At 46.0% G+C, this 13,445-nt stretch overlaps 1 protein-coding gene across 7 annotated transcripts in view; it reads right to left on the reverse strand.

Annotated features, from left to right (window-relative positions):
• Positions 1-13,445, reverse strand: part of LOC119973115 (contactin-4-like) — a 3,053,649-nt gene that overhangs the window by 751,566 nt on the left and 2,288,638 nt on the right. For all 7 annotated transcript variants that reach the window (XM_038810685.1, XM_038810691.1, XM_038810690.1 and 4 more), the window contains 2 exons: positions 7,765-7,901; positions 7,142-7,271 (listed from right to left, as the gene is read on the reverse strand). In XM_038810685.1, the coding sequence (XP_038666613.1) occupies positions 7,142-7,271; positions 7,765-7,901 (267 nt within the window). The remainder of the gene's footprint in view (positions 1-7,141; positions 7,272-7,764; positions 7,902-13,445) is intronic.

Consider the following 13,445-nt stretch of genomic DNA (forward strand, 5'->3'; position numbering starts at 1 on the left):
AGTGCTCAAGGGCCCCATGGGAACCTCCGGAAGGAGGGAGTGTTGGAAGCCAATCCGGGGAGTTCCATCAGGGATATGACGTCAGTCTCCAGTTCTTCCAAGCCCCTTTCCTTACCCAGACGTCTCTCGAGGTCAGCGGGCAGAACAAGGTAGCACAGCAATGCCAGTGTCATCGGTAAAACGACCAGGTCCCCCTGGTCCCAGGCCACCCAGAGGATAACCGCCAGGAGCATCAAAGACCACAGCACAAAACGCAGAAGGCTTCCTCTGCCTCTGATGTGAACCCTGGGGACACACGTAGACGTAGCAGCAGAGCACGGAAGCTGAAGATGATTGAGAATCACTGAGTGGGCACTGGGGATAAGGGGCACCATTGGTAGATTGGCATAGTTAGAATTTTGAATGTGCACAATTGAAACAACTTACACCTGTGACATGTGAAGCCTCTGTTACATTATTCTGCATAGCAGGCTGGCCTGCACCCCCACTTCCTGTTGCCCTCTGCTCCTCCTACCCCTGTGCCCTGGCCACGGTGGTTCTAGATCAGGAGCCTCCGATGCATACCATGTGTAGATGATGGGGGTGCGCACGCTGTCAGCAGAAAGAAAGGAGTTAGATAATGTCACAGGCTGAGGAGCACCAAGGCTTACCTCAAAGCGGGTTATCATCACTCTCTTGCCTTTTATCATGACCCGCTGCCAGCGCCGACACAGGCCCATCACCCTGGAGTGATGTTACACAGAACCTGGGAGGGTGAAACTGTGTAGTCGGGGTGGAGGGGGGTGGGGAAGGATGGGTGAGGGGTGAGATGACTGACAAAGCCCCACCCTATGGGAAGTGGGTGAGGATGAGGGCTTTCCAACTCCCTGGCCCTCCAGGAATGCCAAACCCTTGCAGCCGCCCCGTCTTCATTTCCTCAACTGCTCTCATGGGTCACCCCGGGCTTGTCCTTCAGTCCCTCGTGGTCCGGCCCCTCTCATCCTCCTCGGACAAGGCTGCATATCTGACATCTCCTCAAAGACCAATAACACCTGCACACCTTAAGCCATCGCTGGCCTTCTCCTCTGGGTCTCTCCCCAGCCTGGTGGGTGGCCGGGTCTGCAAGTGTGTGGTGGCCCCTTGCAGATGGGGTCCCACCTCGGACCTGTGTCGATGCTGCTGCCGCCTTCTCCAGCATTTAGCCACATCGGCTGCCACCAGCACGGCGAAGGCTGCCATTGCAGGGTCAACAATACCATCCATATTGTTATAGCTGTGAGGAATTGGAGAGGAGAGAGACTGACAATCAGTTAGGGCTTCCACCCCAGGACCCGCAAATCTCCCAAGCCTCCCCTACCCTTACATGTCCTGCCTTTTCTAATAGTGCAATCCAATGAGCCACTTGCCCGAGGGGTCACACCCTGCACATGCAACCCCCCCCTCCGGTCACATCAGGGCCCCCGAAATCCCAGACCCCAGATCCCTGACAGGAACAACAGGAGGATAGCAGCTCCACTGCCCCAAGGTCTCATGCCTGATTTTGAAAATGGCTGCTCGCCACCTCCAATCCCGACAGCAGCCATTACGCTAGCTTCCCATTTTTAAATTGGTGTGCTAAAGGGCGTGGCTAGATCTCTAGCTGGTTAGATCTCTAGGAGTCTGTTATCGTGTCCTACATATTGCTAAATTCCAATATTGGGAAATGAAATGAAATGAAAATCGCTTATTGTCACAAGTAGGCTTCAAATGAAATTACTGTGAAAAGCCCCTAGTCGCAACGTTCCAGCACCTGTTCAGGGAGACTGGTAGGGGAACTGAACTGTGCTGCTGGCCTGCCTTGGTCTGCTTTAAAAGCCAGCTCTTTAGCCCTGTGCTAACTAGGCCCTCGAGATTACGTTTAACACATAATAAATTTTAACATAAAGATCATGTAAACTTTTTATTTACCTCCCACTTACTGCCTCTCCTGCTCACCATCGATCCTACTTGCCAAACAAACTGCTCAGCACACATCCCACTCCCTGACCAATGTTGCCAATCCTTTGGTTCACAGCCTCTGCTGCTTCCTGACTCTCCAGGTATCTGTGGAACATATCTCTCAATTAATCTCCAACTCCCTGTCTCTCCCATTCACTGCTTCTCTCTCCCGAACCCTCATTATGACTAAAAACTCTGGAGATTAGTGGTTGAAAGGCAGGAAGAACAGTTTTGCCCTGTAAGAGATAAGCCATAAGCTGAAGATGCAGTAAAGTGGAGGTTTGGCAGCAAGGGAGAGGGTCAGAGTGCAACAGAGGTCACAGATCAGAGGGTCAACACTAAGAGGGAGTGGCAGGAAGTGACCATTAATTGGGACATGAGGCCTAAAGTCAGGCCTAACGTAAAACAACCTCAAATCCAAACCCCCGGTTGTAATGATATGCAGACATGTAACCAATGGGTAATCAGAACCAGACACAACCAATGGGTAATCAGAACACCCAGTGGTGGCATCACCACAAGAGGGCATCACATGACCACTATAAAAGGCAAGACACACAGGCCCTCTCCCCCTTCCACTGGCAGAAATCTAGAGAGCAAGACGTGTGTAGCAAGTATCACCCTCACACCACTACATGTGGTCTAGAGTAAGTTCATATCGTTAGTAGAGTGTACTGTGTTACTAGAGTCAGGTCAGTAGAGTGTAGAACTCATTTAGGAGCTTTGTTAATTGCTCAATAAATATGTTCAACTTACCTCGAAGTCTGGAGTATTCTTCAACAGTGCCTACACCAAATAGCAGCTTATTTTATTCAAAGTAGCATAACTGACCGAAGTTAAAGCAGAATTACTTAAACAGGACAACTTAAAACTAGAACTTGCTGTATTTCTTCAAGAAAGTCAATTTGGCTCACTAGACATGAACTACCCTTTACATAATTCACAACTTCACCAAGGTTGATAAATCCAAGCTTGATTTCTTCTTCAATCCACAGTTATTACAATACTTCATAATGCTCTTCCCATGAGCTGCTGCACTGTCTATCCAAAGGCCATTATGAGAAGAGAACAAATAACCTTTCCAGTACTCTGAGAAAATATTCTTCCTAATTTATTCGTTAAAATAAAATTCCATCAATTTACCAATGGGAGTGGTTAATAAAATAAACTATTTGATGTATAAAATCTTTAAGTGCTGAATAGGAAATTCCAGGAAAACAAACAACAGTAATGTTGTTCAAGAAACTTAAGTTAATTTGCACTGATACATCCTCTAAAGGTGTTGCAATATCTCAGAACCTCCCAATACTTATTGAAGTAATAACAACCAAATATGAAAGTACTGTAAAGTTACAGTAGAGAATTTGGAATAGTCTAATATAATTATTGAGACGTCAGTCGATCAAAAAAGGTACTGGGGTTTTTTTAATTTCTATTCAGCTGTTATTTAGATGCCTTCAATATCCCTATTAATTGGCAATTTATTAGCACCAGCAAGAAAACAAATGCTCTGCAATAGATCAAAACAAATGTTATTCTTATTTACCATTTTTTAAAAAATACGACTGGCTACCTGCAGCAAAGCCACAAGAAAGGTTCTAATTGCCCCGATGTGCTGGGCCACATCTGCCCTTAAATGCCATGTCTTTTATCTGCCCACTGAACTGATCCCAGCTCAACCTCTGCTGTAACCATCATCCTGCACATCCCTCCATTCTCTCAAGAAACCAATTATCCAGAAATAACTCTGACCTTAAAGCTTCTTTTAAAACCGTCACAGTATCATATTTTTCACTTGCGACAAGAAGCTATTAGTTACACTTTTGAGAATCTATGTAACATTGGGGAGTGGTGTGGAAAATCTGGCTGAAATCAATCTTGTTCTTCAGTGTATTTCTAAATTATCGCTGCAATTTATAAACGAACCATCAAATCAATTGATTGTCGAGGTTAGAATGTTATCAACATGGAATCTTGTTGAGCACATCAATTGTTCTTTTGAGGAGTGCAGCATTGTTTCAGGGTCCAGATGGGGTTGTTTGGAGCTGGTCTATTCTCCCAAAGTAAGCTGCTTGAAGCCGGAGTTTGTTAAAACCATAACTTTTATTTACAGCTATTGTCCACACATTAAGCCTTCTGTACAAGGTTGGAACTTCTTCCTCTAGATCTGTGACAGACCATGTGATGTCAGATCATCATTACGGTCAGCATCATGCTTTACAACTCTCCCCAAGTGTTTATCCCCATTGTATATATATATATCCTCGTACATCTGCCATCCCAACGTCTCAGATTCTGCAGGGTTGGACTCCTGGTGCCTTGACAAAGCTCCCTGGGTCTTGCTCCAAACTCTTTCTGAGGTCGGGGACATTCCGTACTTCCTTCTGTCAGTGTGTGTTCTTTTCCTTTGTGGCTGTCCACCTTTGTCATGTTACTTCATCTTCCATCAGGATGTATTGGCTTTCTTGTCAAGGACATTAAGGGTTTCTCCCTATTGTTCACAGGTCTGTCTGAATCCTGATCCTGTATGATCAGCTCAACCCTAGGCCTCGGTGCACCGAGAAAGTAATACCCAGCCTTTCTGGACATCCCTAATCGACGGCTTCAAGAAGGGACATCCAAAGCTCCAGGGAAAACAGGATACAGGCACAGCACTGGACCTGGCCTAGCCCAGCACTTCCTGACAATAGGAATCAATATCCCAGGACCTCTAGTGCACCCACACCCCAGTCGGACCTGTACCTCTCAAACCGACCACCCCCCCCACCCCCCCCCACCCCCCCACACCTCCCACATCCAGGCTAGTGCATTTCCCCCATTTATACTGAAAAAAAGGCTGATTTTGCCAGCCCCAGTCGGGGAGACCCCATCACCGAAGAGAAGAAGAATCATCAAGATACCCAATAATCGGGCACCCTGGGAGGGGGGCTGATTCCCTCCTCCTCCTCCCCCCCCTCCTCCCCACCCCCCCCGCCCCCCCGGTACAATCAGGGGAATCTCACTTAAATCACAGGAAGGATACTAAGAACAGTTTTGCCATTGAGGGCAAATCCATATCACGATGCCTTGAGAGATCTCATTAGATCTTGCAAGGCGTAATGAGCATCGTAAATCTCGCGAGAGAGGCCTCTCACAGGATTTACTAGCCTTGTCGCGTCCCGGGTCAGGGATGCTGAGGCTGTTAAACCGCGTCCACTGGATTGTGTGGTGTGATGTCTGAATTGCTACAACTGATGCCTGTCTACTCCAGTGTTTAAAGTAACGGGATGAATTAGCACAAGAATGCAATCCAAAAGTCACCATTATTGGAGCAATCATGACTGAGGCCATGTTCAGGGCTGCCACTAGAACCATTTAAAATGATGATACACTCATATCTATTCCTCCTTACTTCCCAGTTCCTCCTCATCCCACAATCCATTCTTATTTACAAATGCAAATAGTGTAAATATACAAGTCCCTCCTCCCCTCATCACAATTCTACCATCTGCCTTTCCTTTTTCAGATACCCAAGAACTGCAAACTGGTCAGGCAGTGATGAATAGAAAAGGAGGTGGAAAAGCGAATGAAGGAATACCACCACTCGTTCTCACACTAGCAGACAGTAGCTCTGATACTGACACGCCACGTATTTTATTGGATGCTTTGCAGAGGAGTTCTACATGTAGTGAGACACCAGGTGTAAGTGAGCTGCAGCCAGGGCAGGGGAGAAGGAAAACATAGGTGCCACCTCGCCACAGGGCAAGATTACACACAAGTATTGTTGTAAAGGAGTCAGAGGAGGACTTCAATGGGGTGGCTGACAGAAGGGAGCAGATGGGTATGCATACTGAAAAGCTTAATAGATTGGTAGGCCTGCTAGAGAGCCTCTTGTTGCTACATGGAGGAATCAGGATCACATTGGCAGATCTGGGAGCCCATCTTCTACAGCACAAAAGTGCCGGCCAACTCCAACAGAACACTTGCAGACTAAACTATGATGCAACAGCTAGTGGTAAATGTCTCAGCTTCCTATTCAGCACAAGCTGAAGCCAACTGACATCAGAGTGCCACAGTGGGAGCTCAGGCTGAAGTCATGCAACTCATCCAGGACAAAGTTCTTTGGCTCATGTTGCACCAATCCACGTAGACTTAAGCAACATTAAATAACTGTGCAAACCACCCACCAGCACTACTTAAAGGGATTACCAATGACTTACAGTTTTTTTCTTTAAAAAAAAATAAATTTAAATAAACCAAACATTTCTACAATTACAACAAGAGGCAGTAGATCGCAGTGACCTTAAAAACAAAACTGGGGCAGAACAGTGACGCAGTGGCTAGCATGGCTGCCTCACAGCGCCGAGGTCCCAGGTTCGATCCCGGCTCTGGGTCAGTGTCCGTGTGGAGTTTGCACATTCTTCCCGTGTCTGCGTGGGTTTTGCCCCCACAACCCAAAGATGTGCAGGATAGGTGGATTGGCCACGCTAAATTGCCACTTAATTGGAAAAATGAATTACTTTTAAAAAGAAAAGAAACTGTGAGTAGTTGATGATGTACTGCTGGTGGGTGGTCCTTCATGCTACTCTATGTGTGTCTCTCTGTGTGCTGTTAAGAGATGGCGTTAACTGTGGCATTGAGCTTCAAAATGGTTGCGCTGGCATAAAATCAGTGTTATTCACTGACGTCATGATATGCCTGCTCCATATACTTCCAGTGGGCACTCACTGTGTGCGCACTAATGCGCTCATCCAAATGGCATCTGGAGGAACTAGCATCAGACATGGTATGTGCTCCGCATGCCATTATGGAGGAAAACAGGCAAAGTAACAACGAACAACTGGGCACCAGGAGTCAAATTTTATGATCATTGTTTCCTGTGAATTTTCTCCTGCAGTAAAAAATGGTAATGCGTTGTGATTCTCCTCTACCCCTCCTGTCAAATATAGAATATAACATTGATCAACTTCTGGTTGAAGGACTAATGTATGGAGTTCTTTTTGAACAATATAGGAACTTAAGAAATAATTATATACAGAGGGAAAATTGCTTAAAGTAATTGAAGTGGGTAAGAGTTTCAATTTTGTAACCGTTGAAAAATCATATTTGTTACAGCAAGACTGTACCTGAAACACTGGCACATACAGTGCAAAAGTAAATCTGTGACAGCATAAGTGCAGTAATCAGGGAATTAAATTATTCTTACCCATAACTCGAAGCTCAGCACTGACATGAATTATTCCATGTTTGTTTTCAGCCACACACTGATACATGCCAGAATCTGACAAGTTAACAGCGCGGATATTAAGCATTCCTTTTTCAACTTGAATTCTTTCCTGTAAATTAGAAAACAATGAAGCCTCTTATTTCAATTATGCTTTACTTACTATCTTATTAAAACACAATTTTTATGTGAAAAGTTTTTATTTTACTTGGTTATTTTCCACACAGTGCTCAGAGTCATTTAAGTGAGAATTTCCTCTGTGGTTGCTTGGGTGTATCATGTTCTGAAGGGATGACCTTTAGTAATTCCACTGATTAAAAACCAGTAATACTTCATCCTGACATTTCAGTAATTGTAATGCTACATTTGATGAGTTCAGCTTAATATCAGAAAAGAACATGCATGCTAATAACTCTACTATTCCCTACTTCATTTCTTGCTGGAATGGATGTAATTTAAACACATCCACTATCTGCTCAAAGCTTGTATCTATGAGGAACATCACCATGGATCAGAAGAACAGATTAACATTTATCGGCTCCTGTATGCTCACTCTAAATTACTTTACAGTAGTAATACAGAGATGACTTAGTAGAATATCCTACCTCTATTATAAGAGGTTCACCATTTTTCAGCCATGTGTGAGAAGGTTTTGGCTCTCCACTTGCCTTGCAAATCCACTTCAGACTTTCTCCGATTGGCACATAAGCATCAGTTAGGTTTCGGATCCAGTTAGGCTGTGCTATATTGTGTGTAAGAGAGAGGAAAGTTTAAAATGCGAATCCTACCAAGCAGAAACAGCAGAGCAATAAACAGAGGTTCTACATTGGAATTTGTCACAAATATATTTTTAATTCAGTTGTATTTCCCCCTGCCTCAGGCAACATCCTGCCAGAATTCCCAGAAAGGTATGAGATAAAGCTGTAGCCATGACAATCTAACTGCCAATGCTCCAGATCAATCTTTGTGATGTGATGCTAAGAAATATGCAATTTAATTGAAAGAGAAAATACTGCCTGCAAAAATCTATTAAAGATTGTTAATGCCCACTTCCTTTGCACTATGAACTGAGAAAACTATGGCACTTCATTATATTTCAATGTTCGCCATAAATTACAACTCTATTACTGGTTAGCATTTAACTCGCACCTAGCGAATATATTAACTTAAAGTACATTTCCATCATTATCATCTATCAGCTATCTATTTCTGCTTCTGTTGCTCCATTGATACATGCCACTTTCGAAGTTATAATGTTAAGCAATGTTTATGCAATTCCATTTATTTTTGGTCCTCTTTAAAATAGTGTACAGATCCAAAATGTAATGTGCAATTTGTCAGATGAGCCGACAGAGAAAAAAAACATCTTGGTATTAATGTTAAACTAATCTTCAAAAAATGAAAAGAAGAATGGTTGACAGCCAGAAATGTTTTTAAAGCAATGAAAAAGCAGTAACAAAAATGTGCTCATTCACATTGTTTAAATTCATCACATTGTCAACATCTGTCTGCAGAGGATGGGTAATGTCAAAGGCTAACATAAAGACTGGCTCTTGTCTCCACATTATTTATATAACTGCTCCATTTTAGTTTCTGGTCAATGGTAATCCCCAGGATATTGATAGTTGGGCAACAAGCGATGGTAATGTCAAGGAGTGATGGTTAGATTCTCTCTTGCTCGAAGTGGGTTTTGCCTGGCACTTGTGTGGGTCTGAATGTTATTGCCACTCATAAACCCAAGCCTGAATATTGTCCAGGTCTTGCTGCATATCGACATGGACTACTTCAGTCATCGCAAATTATGTTGACCATTGTGCAATCATCGATGAACATCCCCACTTCTGAATTTATGATAGAAGGAATATTACGGATACACAGCTGAAGATGATTGCCCCTCGGACACTACCCTGTGACGATGTCCCAGGACTGAGGTGATTGAGCTCCGAGAACCATAACCATCTTCCTTTGTGGTAATGATTGTAATGACTTCTCACTGATTCCCATGGACTTCAGTTTTGCTACGGCTCCTGATGCCACACACAGCCACATTCTACCTTGATGTCAAGAGCAGTCACTCTCACCTTACCTCACCTCTTGAGGTTAGCTATTTTGTTCATATCAAGACCAAGGCTGTAATGAAGTCATGAGCTGACTGGTCCTAGCAGGATCCAAACTAAGCATCAGTGATCAGGTTACAGCTGAGTACGTGCCGCTTGAAAGGCTGTCGACGATAGTTTTGATCACTTTGTTGCTGATCGAGAGTAGACTGATGGGGCGGTAATTGGCCAGGCTGGATTTGTCCTAATCTTTGTGTTTGCAATCGGGCCTAATAGAGATAGAGAATTGAATGTTCCATCACAGTTGTTGCTGGCCTCCTTGGCAGGGAGAGAGCTCACAGAGCCTATACCATCTTATACCTCCACACCTCCATTGAGAAAGATTGACCAACCTCTAGGAGAACAAAATGAGGCATCACTCTGAATGGGTACAGCCATAGCATGCTGATCTGCACAGGAAGAATGAGACTCTCTGTAACACTGGCATCTCAATGTCATTGAGGGCACAGAGATGCTTGAAGTGGATGCCGGCCGTGTCCCGCCAGAGGCCGCATCCAGCATGCTAGGCCACAGGACTAATGGGGGGGAGGGGAGGGGGGGGGGGGGGGAGAGAGGCAGCCCTGAGGGACACCAGCATCATCGCTCACTTGCTAATCGCCGTGGCACCTGGGATTGCTCAGCGGTCTTGCTCCAACGCCTGGGTGCTGGTCTCCTCTTCAGTGCTCCATTCATCCTCTTCTTCTCCCTTCCCACCCTCTCCCCCACCCCCATGAATCCCACGCCACCCGTCCATCTCTCACCCACCCCATCACTGGATTCTTACAAGCACGCAAACTGTTAATTATTATGTTTGGTTTCAACATTAGGAGGAGACGTGAAACTGCTTTCTTCTATTGTGACTTTCTTTTGTGTATGTGGTCTGTGTGAAGTAGTGTAAACCTTTCCAAGAAATGTGTGCGTGAATAATTAATGCCCCTGGTTTAAAATTCCATGCAAGTGACTTTGTAAAATCTGACCAAATACAATCAGGGCTTTGGGAACATATCTCAGAATTATCGGAATTAAACCACCTCGATTACGGACAGAAGGATAGGACAATTAGAAGGTTACAGTCTGCCTCTCTCCCCGTCCGCAACATTCACCATTAGTGTTTTCGGCTGCTGGGATGAAATTCCATATTGAAATGAGAAAATGATCTCCAGCTGTGCCCGAGTAATAACCCTGTCTGGCAAAAATTGGAACATCAGAAGTAAAATAGTAATCCCCATCCACACCCTGACTTCCCTATTCACACTCACTCATTATAATCCATTACTAACAGCATGAGTGCCTTTTCTTTCAGAAACATGCAGTGGTAAATTTAGTTTTACATCTCAAATACTGACAATTTGTAGCCATGTATTTAAATGTATACTTGCTTCAAAGTTTAAAAAATGAAATAGTTTTTCATTTGATCTCCTACCTGGGCATCAGGGGCGGGATCGCCTACCTGGGCATCAGGGGCAGGATCTCCTACCTGGGCATCAGGGGCGGGATCTCCTACCTGGGCATCAGGGGCGGGATCTCCTACCTGGGCATCAGGGGCGGGATCTCCTACTTGGGCATCAGGGGCGGGATCTCCTACCTGGGCATCAGGGGCGGGATCTCCTACCTGGGCATCAGGGGTGGGATCTCCTACCTGGGCATCAGGGGCGGGATCTCCTACCTGGGCATCAGGGGTGGGATCTCCTACCTGGGCATCAGGGACGGGATTTCCTACCTGGGCATCAGGGGTGGGATCTCCTACCTGGGCATCAGGGGCGGGATCTCCTACCTGGGCATCAGGGGCGGGATCTCCTACCTGGGCATCAGGGGCGGGATCTCCTACCTGGGCATCAGGGGCAGGATCTCCTACTTGGGCATCAGGGGTGGGATCTCCTACCTGGGCATCAGGGGCGGGATCTCCTACCTGGGCATCAGGGGCGGGATCTCCTACCTGGGCATCAGGGGCGGGATCTCCTACCTGGGCATCAGGGGCGGGATTCTCCCATCTGACGGCAAATTGTTGACGCCGGCGTAAAAACTGGAGAGTTTAACGACGGCGTCATCGGACCGCTAAGTATAGCGATCCTGTGCCCTACAGGGGGCCAGCACAGCACTGGAGCGACACACACCGCTCCAGCTGCTGATACCGGTGTCAAATGGGTGCTGCGGTACTGCGCATATGCGATGCGGCTGGCACGAATGCGCGCATGCACGGTAGCTTCCTTCTCCATGCCGGCCCTGACGCAACATGGCATAGGGCTACAGGGGCTGGCACGGAGTAATAGAGGCCCCCACCAGGAGAGGCCAGCCTGCCGATCAGTAGGCCCTGATTGTGGGCCAGGCCATGGTGGAGGCCCCCCCCCCCCCCCCCCCCCTCCTCCCACCCCCACCAGGCCGCCCCCGACAGGATGGATACTGAGGTCCCGCCGGGTAAGACCAGATGTGGACGGCGCCAACAGGATTCGGGCTTTTTTGGGCGGCCACTCGACCCATCCTGGGTGGAGAATCGCTGGGGCATCCGCGTAGAGCGGCCCCCGACCGGTGCCAGCGCCAATTCTCCGGTGACCGGAGAATCGGCGGACCAGCGTCTGGGCGTCATCGTGCAAATCGCCCGGCAATTCTCCAAACCGGCGTGGCCTGAGAGAACCCCGCCCCAGATCTTTCTCCTTCAGTTTTATCACTGTAATAATGAAATTACTTGAATAAACAGGAAAAGGTTTGAAAAAGGATAGCAATGATGGTTCTGGATCATAAAGCTATGAAGAGAGATGAAGAAACCTAAGTCTGGTCTCACTGAAAATAAACACAGCTACAGGAACAAGAGCATGATCCCAGTTATTTAATACATGAGGGACTTAATAAAAACAAATGCAGATCAGTTCTTTTAGTTTAAACAAATGAGAATCAGGATACACCTATTATGAGCTAAAGGAGATGCAAATTGAATGAAACTCCCAGGCTAATGCATTACAAACTGAACTATTATGTCATGAAATAGGCTGTCATCTAAGGTTAGCACACAACAGACTGACATATCAACGTAAAAATAAATCAATTCTCCATTGAAAATGGAACAAAAAGGCAGATAAATGTAACTTGTGGCAATGTTGTGAAAGGCCACTATTCGATGAGCTATCCATTATAAACCCAGACAATTAACCTTTCCATGGATTTTAAAAGCGACCACTCCAATATTATCCATTGTATGTCATTGCCGAAAGTTAACAGGACCCCTAAGATTGTAATGTCAAAACAGGAGTAAATCAAAATGGTCTCAGGGAGTCCTGCATAAATGTTCTCAAAAGTCTAATGGGGTAAGCAGCCTTTTCTCACTCTGACCTTATAAACAATCATGAAAATATATAAGTTGGTCCAGTTTTGGCTCATCAATTTTTGTGTTAAATCTTTTGCACACCTGCATCCAATTTGCACTGCGATAAATACAAGGTTTTTAAGATTGGATGCCGGAATTCTCTGGCCGTTTACTGGTGGAGGGGATCTCTGGTCCCACCACCCTTTGGTTCCTACCAGCTTGGGGTGGCTTCAATGGGGATTCCCATTGACAGTGACGGGAGCAGCAAATCCCACTGCCAGTGAATGGTGCACCACATGTCCACCACTGAGAAACATGCAGCTGGGAAGATGGAGAATCCACCTGTTATGTTTTTGGAAAGCCAAAGAACAAAGACAAATTACAGCACAGGAACAGGCCCTTCGGTCCTCCAAGCCTGCGCCGATCCAATTCCTCTATCTAAAACTGTCGCCTATTTTCTAAGGATCTGTATCCCTCTGCTCCCTGCCCATTCATGTATCTGTCTAGATACATCTTAAATGATGCTATCGTGCCCGCCTCTACCACCTCCACTGGCAATGCATTCCAGGCACCCACCACCCTCTGCGTAAAGAACGTTCCACGCATATCTCCCTTAAACCTTTCCCCTTTCACCTTGCACTCATGACCCCGAGTAATTGAATCCCCCATTCTGGAAAAAAGCTTCTTGCTATCCACCCTGTCTATACCTCTCATGATTTTGGAGACCTCAATGAGGTCCCCCCTCAACCTCAGTCTTTCTAATTAAATTAATCCTAATCTACTCAACCTCTCTTCATAGCTAGCGCCTTCCATACCAGGCAACATCCTGGTGAACCTCCTCTGCACCTCCTCCAAAGCATCCACATCCTTCTGGTAATGTGGCGACCAGAAC

Source organism: Scyliorhinus canicula, chromosome 11 (genome assembly GCF_902713615.1).
Source record: "Scyliorhinus canicula chromosome 11, sScyCan1.1, whole genome shotgun sequence".
Taxonomy (NCBI): Eukaryota; Metazoa; Chordata; class Chondrichthyes; order Carcharhiniformes; family Scyliorhinidae; genus Scyliorhinus; species Scyliorhinus canicula.